The 16,816-nt window shown below is 38.1% G+C and overlaps 1 protein-coding gene across 3 annotated transcripts; it reads right to left on the minus strand.

Annotated features, from left to right (window-relative positions):
- Window positions 1-230: 230 nt before the first annotated feature.
- LOC107097175 lies at window positions 231-15,777 on the minus strand. 3 transcript variants are annotated; one of them, XM_015394211.1, is made up of 15 exons: window positions 15,477-15,777; window positions 15,097-15,212; window positions 14,855-14,899; window positions 12,143-12,307; window positions 11,969-12,065; window positions 10,692-10,825; window positions 8,136-8,256; window positions 7,909-8,047; window positions 7,697-7,801; window positions 7,521-7,610; window positions 7,304-7,449; window positions 4,773-4,865; window positions 3,947-4,637; window positions 1,334-1,440; window positions 231-774 (listed from the first exon to the last, which is right to left on the minus strand). In XM_015394211.1, the coding sequence occupies exons 4-15, from the start codon at window positions 12,300-12,302 to the stop codon at window positions 672-674; spliced, it is 1,986 nt and encodes a 661-aa protein (XP_015249697.1). In that variant the 5' UTR covers window positions 12,303-12,307; window positions 14,855-14,899; window positions 15,097-15,212; window positions 15,477-15,777; the 3' UTR covers window positions 231-671. The 3 variants fall into 3 exon arrangements, with proteins under 3 accessions (XP_015249697.1, XP_015249695.1, XP_015249696.1); XM_015394209.1 differs by having other exon boundaries at window positions 232-774; window positions 11,969-12,069; XM_015394210.1 differs by having other exon boundaries at window positions 232-774; window positions 11,969-12,069; window positions 15,097-15,215.
- Window positions 15,778-16,816: the final 1,039 nt, after the last annotated feature.

A 16,816-nucleotide genomic window follows, 5' to 3' on the forward strand; every position in this document is an offset into this window, starting at 1 on the left:
AGTCTTGGTGAGGAGAGTTTGGCATCATGGACGTCATCAGAGGTGTATAGGCTAAAGGTTTACATACCCTTATATTAAAGACATGATTAGTAACAAAACAATAATAAATAAAAATGCTAAATTATAATTCAGTAAAATATATTGATTTTGTATTTATAATTGTAAAAATCAATTAGTCCCAGACAAATGAAAGTGCCTTGCTCATGAACAACGAAACAACATATCTGTCAACAGGTGCAGAAGTCTGAACTTAACAGAAAACACCTGATATTGATGTTGCTTAATACAATTTTAGTTCAGGGGCTTTATTGATTAATATATAAATACGTTTGTAATTCTATACATTCAAAATCAATGTCATGATTTCCATTTTGTTTCATTTTTATTTGCTACTTTTGTCATTTTCATTTTTTAGTGGCAGCAGGTAAATCTTCAAGCACAGCTGCATATGCCTCAAACCGACATACCTGTTGATTCCAGCTGCAAATATTATGTTCCAAATTAATAAAGAAAAACCCAGGGTGTTGTAGCCTTAGTTTTCTTACACACTGGAGAAAGAATGGAGCAGTAGTTTCCACTGGAGCATGCACTCAGTAGTTCAAATCTGGGGTGATTTATCCGGCTTGAGCTCCGGTTTTTCTCGCCGTGCTTCTGGAGACGCCTGCAAAAGGTCAAACTGTGCTGCAGGGTCCCTCACTGTCCTCACTGTCCCACAGTCCTCCCCCGCCTGCTGCTGGTGCTGCTTGGTTCCCTCGCTGCTGAGCAAGCGCTGGTCTGGAGGAGAAGAAGCGACAAGGAAAGGTTTTAGACACATTTAGTTAAGCTGTATTAAGATGCATTTGTCTACATAATATTAATACAATAGACATTTTCAATTAATTTTGAATGTGATATTTATTTGGACCTATAGCAACAGCTTTTATAATCACACAGTGATTAAAAAGATATACTTAAAACATCTTCAACCCCACTTATATTTACAGGAGTAATGAGAAATGAAAAATTCCACTGTATAAGTGGGTTTAAATGCCACAACTACTACTGTCAGATTTGAATTCATTTTTAATTAAAGGTATTGTTATTTCCAGGACATTTATTTTGAAATTTTCCTTTTTTATTACAAGGATTGTAGGAACATCCAGAATGATGAAAAAGTACAACTTTTGAAAAAGCATGAACCTGATCAATATTCACAATCAGTTTAAACCTGTGTGCACATCTGTATCATCGCCCCAGCCTTAAAAACGGAAGATTGAACTACACAGGTTAAAACTACAAATTTATATAAAGTTCAAGGCGTCGTTATGCTTTTAAAGCCAATGACAGAAATTACCTGAGCTTTTCCCTGCTGGGATTAAAAGCTTGGAAGTCGTGCCTCCCTGGTGCTGAAACTGGAATGAAACCTGCTCTGTTGTCCCTTTCTGGAGCTGAATCTGCCTGCTGCGAAAAGTCATTTAGATGTAGAGAAGAGGAAGAATGTGAGACAGAGGGCACATCTTGGCAAGAGGCTTTTATCATGATAATACGGAAGAGGATTAGGGCCACTGGAAAAAAAAAAAAAGTTAACTGTTTTTTTTATTTTATTTCAGTATAGTATGGGAAAAAAGTCAGAATTCTGACTTTAATCTCAGAATTCTGACTTTTTTCTCAGAATTCTGACTTTTTTTCTCAGAATTCTGACTTTAATCTCAGAATTCTGACTTTTTTCTCAGAATTCTGACTTTTTTTCTCAAAAAAATTTTTTTAAAATTTAAAAATCAGTTTACTTTTTTTTTTTTTTTTCAGTGGCCCTAATCCTCTTCCGTATGATAACACAATATATGTAAACTTTTTAAAAAAAAAACGTTTGCTTTTATAGCTGTTTGCCACCTGGGGGCGCCAAAATCAACACAATCTCAATTCATCTTCCATCCATCTTCCATCACGTTTATCCCAAGTGGGGTAGCGAGCATGGGAATAGGTCCCTACCAAAACTTTGGACGGACCTACCTGTCCCTACCAACAATTAGATGTGAATATCATGTTTATCATTTATAATACAGTGTTGTTGCAGCAGTAGAGGAGTTCTGGAATGTGGAATATTGACGGACGAAAACATGTTTTATCTAAAATGGAAAAATGTTTATCAATTTTTTCCAATTTTGGTATAATTCTTGCTCTAAGTTGGTCGCTCTGTGAGCTAAAGACATCTTTTAGAGTCTCGATACTCCATAATGATCAATCGATTACTACATTTGTTGACATTATTTCAATAATTGATTAATCCAATGAATTGTTTCAGCCATAAATAAAATACATGAAATGGGTTAAACAGAGTAACTACAGCCTAGATGTAGAGCTTGTAGAGTGAAGTTAATATATAAAATGCTCAGTGTCAGTTCATCTTCTAGTTCCAGTGCTCCTGTAAATACAATACATTTATTTGGCGTCCCTTGAATCTATTATTTTGTTTTGTTTTAATGATACAAAGAGAACATTTAAAAGATACGAGTGGGTTTTACCTCTGTTTACCTCTGCACAATTCTATATCTTCAAAAAAATGTATAAATCTACATTTAACAGACATATTTAGACTATATTCTGTTAAATAGGCAGAGATTTACCTACTTTCTTAGGTGATTTCAAATGTAAACCTTTTCAAAGTGGAAAAAAGTCCTATTTCCTCATTCATCAGAGCCAGTAAAGCGTCAGTCATTGATAAACAGCATCTAGTGTTGGTAGTGCTTATAAAATTTGCATAAATGTAGCAAGAAATGCTGCTGTTCTCTTTAAACGAAATACACCCTGATTTTCACATCAAGCATACATATTTTTGCAAAGGACTAATGAAATCCGACCAGTAGTGTCCTACCAAAGTTGAAATCAAACCTACGCCCTTGGTCGCGAGGGGTGCTGGTGTCTATATCCAGCTTTCTAAGGGCGAGAGGCGGGGTCCACCCTGGACAGGTCACCAGTCCATCAAACTCACACCTAAGAAGAATTTAGATTAACCAATGAACCTAACAGTCATGCTTCTGGACTGTGGGAGGAAGCTGGAGTACCCAGAGAGAACCCACACATGCTCAGGGAGAACATGCAGAAAGACCCCGGGCTGGGAATCACACCCAGAACCTTCTTGCTACAAGGCAGCAGTACTACCCTCTGTGACACTGAGCAGCCCACAATATAAGTCCATTATCTAGAACTACATCAGCTAGATGTTATCGATTTGGTTGGCTGAAATCTCTCCTGCACTTCAACACAGAATGTGTAGAACTCATTTCTTTCCCATTACAAGTTTAAAAGCAAGGCAGCATCTAGAAGGATGATGAGTCCTGGACCAAAGTTTCTGCTTAGCTAAAAATAGACCCTGTCCACCACTTTCCACCTCTTTTACTTGCTTATATCACTTTTTTGTTGTTGTTGGGCTCTAGTGGCCTTTACTTTGTTATTTCTGAAAGTACAGGAACAAAAGAGGGAAGAGACATTCGGCAAAGGTCAGTAAGGCGGGACTCGAACCTGCAACAGCCAGTATGGGTCAATCTACCTCCACATTTTCATCGCATCAATGTTACTTAATGGGATTTCATGTTATAGATCAATGGAAAGTACTGCATTGACCCATCACTTTTATAATAAAAAAATTCTGGACAAATATTTGAAACTAAAGTATGATTTTGCGTCTCTTGTCCTTTACTTTGAGACTCATTCATTAAGCGAACAGTTGCCTCCAGCAGGACTCTAGGAGGAGCTGCAGAGCTTATCAGTTGGACACATGAAGGACATTTTGGGCCCAAATGGAGAAAAAAAACATTGCTTATCAACCTGAAGACATTATCCTCATGCTGAGACATGGTGGTGGCAGCATCATGTTGTATGATTGTTCCTCTTTAGCAGGGAGAGGAAGGCTTTTGCAAAGCAGGTCAAAAACGTTTCTAAACTGACAAACATTTAAATAAATAAATACCTGCTTAGACGGATCATCCCAGATGGGCCTGAAGGCACTTTTCAAATGTGGAGGAGGGGAGCCTTTCCTCACGCTGACCAGCCTCTTTCCAAAGGAGCTGATGAGGCACGGCGTCGGCCCGTCTATGTACGGCCCTGCAGGGCTCCTAAGAGGAGGATGAGGGGTGACTCTGGGAATCTGCCACCTCACGCACACAGTTCTCCCTCTGGTCTCCCCTGTGGGGGGCTGCTGCTCCTGCTGCTGCCGGCTGTAGGACGGCTTCAGCAGCACCGGAACCTGGCTGTCCTCTTCGTCATCATCTTCCCCGCTGTTGGTGTCCATCATCTCTCTGCGCAGGGTGCCGTCAGGGCTGCAGGACGTCACAGAGGAGTAATCGAAGGCAGAGGTGTCATCGGGGTCCGTCTCGCAGCCCTCCATGTGGTTTGCATGTGATGTCTCCAGATCGTTGGTGGATCTCACTGTGGGGTGGCTGAAGGTGCCCTGACCAGAGTCGCTGTTTTCTCCCCATCCTGTGGCGTCTGGGGTGAGCAGGGAGCAGCAGCCAGGACTACAGCTGTGGACTGGCTGGCTCAGGGTGGCCTGGTCTCTTCTGAGGCCCTTCCTCCGTACCGGGCTGCAGGACCAGCACTCCAGACGCATCGAGTGACAGCCGTCCACCCCGTTGGTGAGGGGAACAGCACACTGGAGATCTCTGTCAGAGGGAAACTTTAAAAAGACTTCCACTTCTCACTTAAAAACCTGCTTTCTCACAATCTACCAAATTTTAGCCCATTTCAGGTGACTGCATCTCAACCCATTCCTCCTGCTTGCAGAGGCAGATTCTTACCTCTGAGCAGAAGAGCTCGACTCCTCATTTAACCGCTGGCACCTGGAGCAACAGCTTCCAGAGACAACAGCAACTGCAGCATCACAGGGGCCACTGTTCATATGAGGGAATAAACCTCTCAGCATCAAATTATGATCAACATTTAAACATTTCCACTTAAAAAAAAATAAAGGAACCAAAATTAAAAGTGAGAAATGAATTGGAAAATCAACTGGATACACAGAAAGTGCATTCACAAAAAAAAAAAACAAATGCCTTGAGTGAAATCTGCAAATCAGAGTTCCCACACTGCAAAAATGATCTCAAAATGAGTAAAAAGGTCTTAAATTAAATGTATTTACCCCTAATTTGAGCAGGTAGATAAGATTATTTGCCAATGGAATTAGTAGTTTTACTATTAAAATAAGGTATCTAGATGTTATGCACTTGAAATAAGAAAATGCAATTGTTTTTTTCTTAATTAAGTGTAAATTGTCTTGTTCCATTGGCAAAGTGTCTCACTTAAATCCTTAATTCAAGAAAAAATGCACTTATTTAAAGAAAAAATTACTAATTTAGATTTCATTTTTTTGCAGTGCACATGGACAAAATTAAAGCCCCAATAACATAAGAGCCTTAAAGATTTATACCAGGCTTTTTGTAACTGACACTTTGGTGTTTAACTGAAGCTAATCCTGGCAGAAATGGAAAAAATATTTTTCCTGCCTTGAATCCAGCTTTAAAGAAGATTTCTGCAGTATATTTGGACTCAGTATCCTGTTGGAGCTGACCGTCTCAACCATCTGACCCAAAATGTCTCAACAGGTTCAAGAATAATCATTGAATCCCCAAAAGCTCCAGCCAGTCGTTAACTGGAAGATGCAGGAACAGCATCTTTATCCACAGCCGTGAAGCCTTTGACTGTTCTGGTTGGAAAATGTTGTTTCTCTCCTTTCATGGATTTAATTTTGCTATTTATCCAGTGAAAAATGTTTTTACTCAGCCTCTTTCACCTGCAAGGCCACAAAATGTGCATACAAGGAAAACTTATTCCATAACAAGCCAAATTCTTTCTCAAGAATTATTATTGTTTAACCAAAGTGTGTAATTTATTTTAACACAACCTTCACAGCTTTTTCCTCACTATAAGTAAGGGAGAAAAACTCTGTCTAGATCAGAACGGGGCTGATTACCAAGCATAAGAGCTGTTATGATGAACTTTTCTCTGTTTGCAAAGATATAAAAATAAATGTGCCGACTGAGTGAAATCCATCAATCTCCTTTTATTTAACTGGGGTGAACAGTCGAATACTTTTTTCACACTACACTGTAAACCTGAGCCTCTGATCCAAGACTGACGTCTTAAAAGGCAGTTGAAATTTGACAGCGGCCTGATGCCTAATGTTAAAAACTGAACACAGACAGATGAGATAAACACAGAGGTAGTTTGGTTTAATGGCTAGCAAACCATTAAAGGAGTCACAGCCAGACATTCAGACCTAAAAACTCTGTACAAACTTTCAAACATGCTTTGGAGATGTTTTTTGCATGTTTTAAACCTGAATCCATGCAATTCACCAATTATATATTCATATAGTGTTCAAATATCCAGTCAGAACGACGCCATGCAGAGCCCGGCTAACAAAAGCATTTGTTTTGGCTTTTTGTCTGTAACCTGAAAATAGACATAAAACTAAGAGGGGCGTTCAACAAGTAATGCCCCTGACACACTTCCAGATGTTTGATCCAGCTGAAATTTTGCATGTGAGGTTATTTAAATCTCTATAGATTAAGCAGCAAATTACAGCTCTGAACTATTTGTGGTTTCTGACTTACAGGTGTTTGAACTGAGTAAAGTCTGAAATGGAGCCTGTTGAGTGTCGAGCAGTGATCTGGTTTTTCTATTGGAGAGGACTTTTAAATAAATTAAAGTAACTTATGGTGATGATGCCCATTATATGACCTTGCAAAATGTTTTTATGTGACATTATATCTATAAGTTACTTTTATTTGATCAAAAGTCTCCCGTTGGGTGCGTCCTTTCAAATGCAAAAACACAGACTTGACTCAGTTTGAACGCCTGTAAATCAGAAACCACAATTAGTTCATAGCTGTAATTTCCTATTTAATCTATAGAGGTTTAAATAATTTCACATGCAAAATTTCAGGTTGATCAAACATGTTGAAGTGGGTCAGGGGCATTACTTATTGAACGCCCCTCGTAAAGTATTTGGACTTCCTGCTATTTTGCAAATTCTCCCCTCCATGATTTCTAAGTTGGAGAACTTGAAAAATAGCAGGAAGTTCAAAGACTTATTTAACAGACTGTACATTTCATCGTATTTGTGTAATAAGAGATAAGATAAAATTAGATCTACAATAAGTTCAGGCTTGTTGCCCAGTTTTAGTTTTAAGATATATGTTAATAATCATAAAGATTGGTCCCAAAGTGTAATTAAAAGCTAATAATTAAAACGGTTGATGTATGTAATTGTTTTAACAGAACAGTATATAGTATAAAACCCTTTACCCTTTGGGTAAAACTTTCTGACCTTTGCTCTGCTCTTTCCTCTTCCTCCCATCGAACATCCTCCTCCAAAATCACGTGACAACGAGACAAAATGCTCCTCAGAGCTCGTTCAGACCCCAGCAGGAGGCTGCAGTCAGGATGCTCCTTACCAGTCCACTGCAGCAGGTTCTTTAATAGGGATAAAAAACTCAGATATCATAATGCATTAACGGTTAATTTCAAAATTCCGTCTAACTCACCTGAATGTGACTCAGGTAGCCGTGGATGCGAGCAACAGGAGCCAGCAGCAAAGAGAGCAGTTTTATTTCCTCTCTCTCCATCTGGCCCCTCTGGGAGAATCAACAGAAAGATGTCACCCCCCAACATGACCGTGTTGTTATAAGATGCTGAAAGGTCAGCTCATTGCAACATGTACCTGCGTTTGGTCACTTTTCTCCTGCTGATTCAGTCGGCTGAACTCAAGTGAGAGGAATGATGCCAGAGTCGTCGTGTATCCAAGGTACACGTCTGAAAAAGCTGTCTGGAACAACCAAAGCCAGAGTTAATATGGAACGGCCTTCTAACCATTGGTCGCCAGAACAGGCTTCAAGGTCTTTGAGTGAATAAAAAAGAAAGGGGGGGGCTCACATCATTTTGGCCAATAAGCTGAACCACGATGTCTCCAACTAGAGATTTCCAGTGTTCTGCAGATAACCTTTCTTGCAGGGTGTTCCTGAAGTGCACATGTCGCTGCAGGAGCTGCTCCACATACGTCACATATGTCTGACTGGCTCATGGAAAAGATAAAATAAATCTCTGAAAATCTCCAACTTTCCCTCCAGTTTTAAGAATATTTTAACTGAGGTAAGGCTCACTATTGCTCCATGTCGGTCTGATGGCCTGGAGGCGTTTTGTACTTTTCATACAGCTGGTTTAGAGTTGACACATATTCCCACTCAGAGTGCAGGAGCTGCATCGCCACCTGATGTCGAGCATCTGCAGAACCAAAGTGGAATCTCTTAATGCTCAAATGATCAACTGTTTATTTACTGAGGACCCTTTGTATTGTTTAAAGAATTTAAACTTGCATTTTGCAACAAAGACCTCAGAAGTGGTTGAAATATATTTTTGCTCCATTTTTTGAAAGTACAAAACATTTCTTTTACATGAAAACTTGAAAAATGCAGAAATTGAACTTTGAAAAGCGAATAATTAAACAAGGTTTTGAGAGTAACTTTGCTGTTTTCTAAAATTATTTTTCTATATTCAAACATTATTTTTGCAAATTCTTTTTTTGTGTGTTTCAGTTTTATTGAGGAAACCGACATGAAAATTCAAACATCAACAATACCAATTTGTCCTCTTTTTTTTTTATGTGAACGTGAAATAAAAAGACAACGCAAAGTCAAAACGAAACAGAAGTGCTCTAAAGTGCGCATGTGTTTTTTGGCATATCCCCTGACCTGTAGCTATCTAAGACGATTGTGTTTATGGAGAACAAATTTGTCTTAAAGTTGAGAGAAAGAGGCAAATTTACCACCCATCAACAGGTCACCAACAGTCCCAGTGTCTAGATCTTTCCATTGTGTATAACCTGAATTTACAGTGGAGGGGACGAATGAAGGATTATTTGCTATTGGCAATAATGTAGATATAGATTTAATACCAAACTGGGATGTTATCTGTTTCCAAATATGTATAGTATTGTGAATGATGCGGTTATTGTTGTATGCTAAGGTATCTAAGCTTGTTGGTTGTAGAATAAAAGCACCAATGTCATGAGGGCTGCAATCTTCCTTTTCCATAATAATCCACTTAGATTGTGTAAAATTACGATCTAGCCAAATTGCAATAACATATAAGAGTAATAATAAAATGAAAAATTGGGAAGGGCCAGTCCGCCCTCCAATTTTGCCTTGCAAAGGTGAGCTTTGCTAATTCGGTGCAGTTTATAGCCCCATAGAAATGGAACGATTATGGAATCAAGTTTTTTTTTTTTTATTCTTAGGTAAAAATATGGGGATATTTTGGAACAAGGAAAGGATCTGAGGAAAAAAAGTCATTTTTATTGCATTGATTCTTCTCACCAGGGAAATAAATGGGAAGAGATCTCCAAAACGTCCAGCTTCACCACAAGGGGTGGAGAGTTAGCTTCATACAGCAAATTAAATTAAGGTTAAAAAAAAATTGACCTTAATTGGCATCAGTTCACTCTTAGATCAGTTGATAAACCGAGAACCTGCCAAACTGAGAGATTGTATCCAGGAGCATTAGTATAGTACACTGAAGATTGGTTATGAACAGTAAAATATCATCAGCATGTAAAGAAATTGTATCTATAGTCCCTTTGCTTATATATCCCTGTATAAGGGGGCAAAGTCTTGTTTTTATTTTTTCCTTTTTCTGATTGAGTTTAATGGATTAAGGTTGTTTTTTTGTTCAAATTGTATTTCATCTCCTGGAGTGAGAAGTGAAGATGCCTTTCTAATGTTCTGCATGGATGTTGGCAAAAGCATTGGGATTGGTGAAGAGCAACCCTTTTTGGGCTTGGAAGAGATTGTGATCTGTATAATTCATTTTGAAAATAATACAATTTGTAGAAATCAATCTTGAAAACAGAAAAAACATTTGTGAAATTTTTTTTTTGAAAAAGTTGCCCTTAAAACCTTTTTTTATTTTAAAGTTGTTCAAAGTTAATTTGCTCTTTTAAATTTTAATTTGCAATATTTTTTATTTTTTCTTTCTTTTTTTCTTCCTTTTTTTTTTTGCAGAAATAGTGGAACAAAGTTCACCCCATAGTCCTGACAACAGCCAGATGCATAGACATGCATCTGGCTGTTGTCAGGTTAGATGCATGTTGTCAGGTTACTTCAGAGGTAGTCTGCAATAAACCGCTGCTTGAGGTTTCCATGGCCACCAGAGGGCGCACGAGAGTGCTTAGCCTCCCACTTAGAAACTAAAGCTAAAAAAATAAACTTTTCTTACAAAGGACCTCAGTTTGAAGGTTTATGAATAAAATATATCTTTCTGTTATCTAATTATGTTAACAGGCAGAGTGAATCTATTGTTGCCGTTAAAACCTGATTATAATCCCTTTACTATTGTCATTTTTTTATTAACCCAGAAGATATTGCAATTTCCAGAGGCTCAAGTGATGAAACCTGCTCCTCCATCATCACCCTAAGTTAACAACAATACCCTTATCTAAAAAACTACTGGATAGAGATTTAACAAATTAATTCAAATGATTGAGAATTATATTATATTAGATAGAGAGTGATTATTGGTGCACTGGACTCCAAATCAAATTCTGCGTTTTGGACGTAAATACAGTTGTTTCCAGCTTTTGTTGATCTGATGAATTACAATCAATTCCACTTTAAAGATAAAACAGTTGCACATGTCAGAACGTCTGGTATTCATGGACTGACCTGTTCCTTCACTCAGCCCAGCTTTTAGACCCTGGAGGAAACAGTGAAGCAGCAGTTTCCCTCTGGAAAGGCAGGCTGCTGGAGGAGATGGACACCGGCAAATTCTCTGGTCCCCAACCGGCTCTGCTGGACCGCTGGACAGAGACAGTGGACAGATGTAGAAATGTCTCAGCTGGTTTGACTATGATAACAAAGACCAGACCTGTTTTCTTGCTTTTTGCAATCAGTCTGAACTATTTCTACATAGTTCTTCACCTTTGGAAATGTTTTGCCTAATTAGACATTTAATTCCAATTTAAACTGGTTTTTAAACATGATCACAATGTTATAATATTCAATTCAGTTTATTTATATAGTGCCAATTCACAACAAGTCATCATCAAGGCACTTAACAGAGACAATTTAACCAGATCATACAGTCATAAAGTTTTCTATCTAAGGAAAACCAGTTGATTGCATCGACTCATTGACTCAAAGGCAACCCCTCACACCAAGTATGCTTGTAGCGACAGTGGAGAGGAAAGACTCCCTTTTAACAGGAAGAATTAGCTACAGTATATATTATGAACACCAAATTCTTCCTAACTATGTTATCCAAAAAGATGAAATAATTATTTCAGAAACATTTTCCTTTATACAGTAAGAATACAAATGACCATAATTGCCCCTGGAGGCTAAAGCTAATGGCTAGCACAAAAAGGTCTGAGACCAAAGCAAATATTCCCCATTTTAAAAACTTTGACTCAAAAACCCAAAGTGTTTTTAGAAATGTATTTTTAATGAACCTATAAACTATTTGCATTGGATGTTAATTTACAATAAATAAATGGTTCTGATGACTGGAATCTTGGGTTGGAGATGATGCACCAATGACCTTCCTGTATGAAACCTGCTAATCAGAGTAACAGTTTAATAGGAATGAATATAACAAAAAAAATCATATATTATAGAGTTTTAGGTTAATGCTATTTTACAGGTTTTACATTGCTTTGGATTGGATTTAAATTGTGCAATTTTTCAATGTCTTTAACTTAATGATGAATCCAAGGACAGACTATAAACAGATAGCTTTAGGTGTCTGACGTTAATTGAAAAAACGCGTTAGTGGAATTCCTGGAGGGATATCTTGTTCTATGTTCCTTTTAGTGCACTATTACCATAAAATCAGATCCATGCCTGCAGTCCAAATGACAGGCCTGTATAGAAAGATCTGCTCTACTTAGCAGGAGTAAAACATCTGGCTTCCTATCTGTGCAGCTCCACATCTGAGATCGTACCTTTCTGTTGGTTTGGACATGGAGCTCTTTCCATCCTGATCAGTCCTGTGTCTGCTGCTGTACAGCTGCACAATCTGACACCTCAGCACTCCAAGTTCTTCCTAAGGAAAGACAGAATGCCATGGATCTGTATATTCTAAAGCCAGCCGGGATCACAGGCAAACAGGATCTCACCCTCAGTGACTCCACCAGAGCCTCCAACCGGAAAGCTTTCTTCTGACAGCTCCTCCTGTTCTCCTCCAGCTTCTCCCTCAGGTGCGAGTCTCCTTGCTGGATCTGACTGAGCTCCAGCAAGGCGCTGGTAAAACCCGTTTTGAGTTCTGTGACCATGCATTGTAACTAAAAAGATAAACAATGACATCAGATCACAGTGCCATGCAAAAGATTTCACACCCTTTCAACAATAGTTCAATAGCAACTTTATTTTATAGGATATTTGCATTAAAAAGTACATAGTAGTTTTAATACTGATGTGAAAAGCAAATGACATGTGGTTCAATTTTACAAATAAAAATGGAATCACATCTTGCATGATTTATTTTTTAAACAAGCCATTAATGGAGTGTAGAATAACAGTGCTGTTTGTACTGAAGCCTGTCATCCCTTAGTTGGGATTTGTATTTGTGGAATTTGTATTTGTATGCACATGTGTAGCTTGATAGCTTTATGACACAAGAATAAACGAAAACTATCGTCTCCAATTTGAGAAAAGCTCACTACCTCAGATCCTTTAGCATTCCTCTTTGTTTAAAATGAAACAAACAGAAACAAAGTCTGTGCAGACTAGTAATTATACAATTATTATATTCATTATTTTCCACCATGTTAGCAACATCGGGGGTGCAGCCCAAGCTGAGGTAATAAAAGGATGCATACAGGAGGAGCTGGAGGAGCTTCCCCATTTATGTGATTTATTAATTCCCTGTGATCTAGTGCTTGCAGACCTGCTCTCCAGCATTTTCTACCAAAGGTTTTCTCTCCCTGGGAAAGTTCCATGCCGCTAACTTAATGGTTATCACATTAGGAGCAGTATTAAGTGCTAGGAGACTTCAGAACAGCTTTTACTTTGTTTATGAGCTACACTTCAGCTTTATTTTTCTAAATTCTAAATATAAAACCATGATTCCAAGAAGTTCTTTGTGTTTCCCTCAGAGACACATCAAAGATGCTCTCCAGGGAGGGCAGGTGTTGCAGTGGTTAGGACGCACGACTCATTTACGGAGGCCTTAGTCCTCGATGCGGTGGGCCCGGGTTTGAATCCAGCCTGTGGTCCTTTGCCACATGTCTGTCCCCCTCTCTCATCCCCCTTTCCTGTCAGCCTACTGTCAAAAAAATCAGCCATAGTGCTGGAAAAACTCAAAAATAAAAAATAAATAGATGCTCTCCAAACCTGTGGCTACCCAAACTGGGTGTTTGTCAAATCAACAAGCAACAGAACAAACCAAACGAGATCCTTAGACAAATTGGGGAAACCAAACAACCTCTCAACCAACATAGAAGAGCGCCCTCCTCTGGACAAGACTCGGCTGTCCATCTACACTTTAAGGACGAAGGACACTGATTTGAGGACCAGAAAGAAGAAGAAGACAGGTGGTTTGAAAGGGGTGTTAAAGAAGCCATTTATGTTAAGAAAAAACAACAACCTCAAACAGAGAGGGTGGACTCAGGTTTCAGCTTTCAAAAACCTACAACGCAGCGATAGAGTTGATTCCACCAGCTATCATCGGAACCCAAACGGGACCAAAACATCTCGCCTGATCAGCCAGGCCAACACTTCCCCCTAACGACCCCCCTTTCAAAGGCGTAGACCAGTATAGGATGTTTCAGGCTAACAAAGAACCCAAACAACTCCTCATTCCTAAGGGGTAGACCCGTCCTTTGGTTCAATTTGCATGTTTTCTTTGTTTTTGGGCCACTTTATAAAGTTTGTAACTCAACTCTAATTCTGACATTTTGAATTGAAAAAGCTTCCTGAATGGGAGGCGAAACGTCTTCAAACTTCAAACAAACACACTTTTTGGAATGATTATGACCTGAATGACTGGGATTCTTCACCAGCAAAATGACAATATAAAAAAAAATTAGAAATTAGAAATTAAAAGAAACATTAAAAATATTTTTCTTGTAAAATTGAGGTGGGTAACCTAACTCACTGTCTTTGGTCCTGTAGGAAAATTCAACAATTCTGGTTCAGTATAAAGAAAGAGTTGGATAAGATCTTCCCCATTAGCACTGAGTGTAATCCAATGCATATGTTACTGGGAGTGACAAACAAAAGCCTTAAGAAGAATTGTGAAAAACACCTTTACAGGATGCTTACATTCTGCGCTAGAAAATGTGTCCTCTTGAACTGGATAACAGATAAGGTTCCATCCACAACACAATGGCAACGGATCGTCCTTGAATATGTCTCACTGGACTTTTTAACTAGTAAATTACATAATAGAGATGATATGTTTCATAATATTTGGGATCCCTTTATATTGTATACTGGTCTTGATTTTATTTTATCACTTCATTTATTTAATTTATATATATATTTACTTTTTTTTTTTTTTTTTAAGCCGGTGTATTGTTATGTTAATGTGTGTTTGTCTTTATTAAAATGGAAAAATAACCAATAAACATATGTATAAAAATATATATATATATATTTTTCTTATGCATGAAGTTGAGGAAAATGCCGACTCCTCCATTCATAGGTCAGTATTAGAAACACTTTCTAAGATTCAGCACATATGAAGTAGCTCTAAGATAACTCAAAAAAGAAAAATGTAAATTTTCCACACTGGACAGGAATAATCTGATAATATTAAAATAGTTGGAGGGAAAGTTTACACATACTGTCTCTTTAACTAAACCAAGTTGCTGATGAGAGAAATTTACCTTTGAGATTTCAGTGACGAGCTCAGCCTCTCGAGGCTTCATGACCTTTGCAGAGAAAGACACAAACAAGCCCGTTTGCAAACACTCAGTGACTAATGAGCACAAACCGTGCGGCGAATACAATCTGCCTGCTTGTTTAAGAGTCAGAAGGAAACCCAGCAAATATATTAGAATCTTTACTTTTTCAAAAGCTGGATCCAGTGACAGTTTTTGTCTGTTGTCTGCTTGTTTGTCTGCGTTACCTGTTCAGATGTGGCTCCTGCCAGCAGCCCCTCTGCTAAGGAAGTGTTGAGCCAGCCAAAAGAGCTCAGCCCCGCAGGGGGGATTGCTGCAGAAGCCAAGAGCCCTCCTTATAAGTCTGCTAACAGAAGGGCAGGCAGAGATCAGAAAAATAGATATAGAATATGAAATCAAAAGGCTAAATGCAAAAAAGTTTGTAATTTAAATAGATATCAAAACAGAATTGAGCAAAAAGCAGGTATGGTTTTTAATGATCTGATCATATCTCATCATAGACTGTAAGGTTATAAAACTCTAATTATCTTATTAGTTATATGCAATAATTCTGGTATCTATTAGGAAAAAGAATCAAATAATATCTTGTATTGCAAAAGGAGCTCACCTGATGTGCATTTATCCCTGGGATGTTAAAAAGTCTTCTGTTTTTATCCTCCTGTCGCTTTGTCTCAGTTGGCTGTTGAAAGGCTCGTGCTGCTCCTTGTGCTGCTCCGTGTCCACAGAAGATCTCCGCCTGTGAGGAAGCAGACCTCATAGATGCCTCAGAGGAGGGAATGCAGTCAGATGCAAAGCAATCATTTGTGTATGTCAATAAATATAGTTTCTCTATATTACTGAAACATTTAGTTGTCTACAATCTTCACAGATAAAGTCATGTTTTTAAAGGTCTTCTAAATGGAAACATGATTTTAAAATGCAAAAAAAAAATGTGCTGCTAGTTTGTTGAGTTACTTCTTTATCTGCTCCACACATCTAGTTTTTCTTTTTAAGTTTTGCTGTTGATATTTTAATATGATTCAGGATTAGACTTAGACAACATTAATTGTCATTTTGTATACAGAGTGTATACAACGCAAAATTTAATTTAAAACAACTTTTCAGTAAATCATCTATTAACTAAATTCCATAAAGTGCAGCAGTGATCAAATGTAAGCAGTGTGGAAGAAAAAAAAACATATATATACATATATATATACATATGTATATACATATGCATATATGTATATATAACTGCTTATGTTCTGTCCGACCCGGACTGACTGAGGTCTGTTGGTGAGGAAGTCTAGCAGCCAATAGCAGAGGGGTGTATTGAATCCCAGCTTGTTCCATTATGAATATGATTCTGGACTTTGACTAGGTCATTCTGCAGAAATTAATATGTTTTGATCTAAAGCTTTCCACTGTGGTTCTCCCTGAAGGTTTTGTCCCCAAATTTACTGCCATTTATTTTAATCAATACCCCAATTTACTTATTTCATTGTCTCTGCTGAAGGCCAACATTCCCCCAACATGATGCTACCACCACCTTGTTTAATGGTGAGAACTGCTAGTTTGGTGTGACGTGTGTAACTGAGACAGTTTTAATAGCCTAAATCCGCAATATTGTCCCTGCCCTGTCTGTATGTTGAGAATTTTTTACACAAAGATTTACCATCTAGATGACTTCCGAAGGCAGTTCGTTAATCTTTACTTCATTTAGGGGGTTTTGGATTGATAAGGGGCTCAATACCAATGAACACGTTACTTTCATGTGAGATTTTCTCTTCTAAGTTGTGAACTTGCTTTTATTAGTTTAAAAATCAACAAATAATCAAGGGCTATGAATAATATTAACAGACAGTTACTATTTCCTATAAGGGTAATTGATATATGATACAATGTACTGATTATACACAATCATATCTCCATAGGTAGCTACATAACAGTTGTGAATCAACAGTCAGC

This window comes from Cyprinodon variegatus, unplaced genomic scaffold (assembly GCF_000732505.1).
Source record: "Cyprinodon variegatus isolate N-32 unplaced genomic scaffold, C_variegatus-1.0 Scaffold678, whole genome shotgun sequence".
Taxonomy (NCBI): domain Eukaryota; kingdom Metazoa; phylum Chordata; class Actinopteri; order Cyprinodontiformes; family Cyprinodontidae; genus Cyprinodon; species Cyprinodon variegatus.

Coding starts and splice junctions, on each gene's coding strand:
- LOC107097175 (XM_015394209.1), bottom strand. CDS start 14,896: ATGAAGCCTCGAGAGGCTGAGCTCGTCACTGAAATCTCAAAG. Junction 8,257..10,691: donor TGGGCTGAGTGAAGGAACAG/GTCAGTCCATGA, acceptor TTGGTTCTGCAG/ATGCTCGACATCAGGTGGCG. Junction 4,866..7,303: donor GAGGAAAGAGCAGAGCAAAG/GTCAGAAAGTTT, acceptor TCATATGAACAG/TGGCCCCTGTGATGCTGCAG.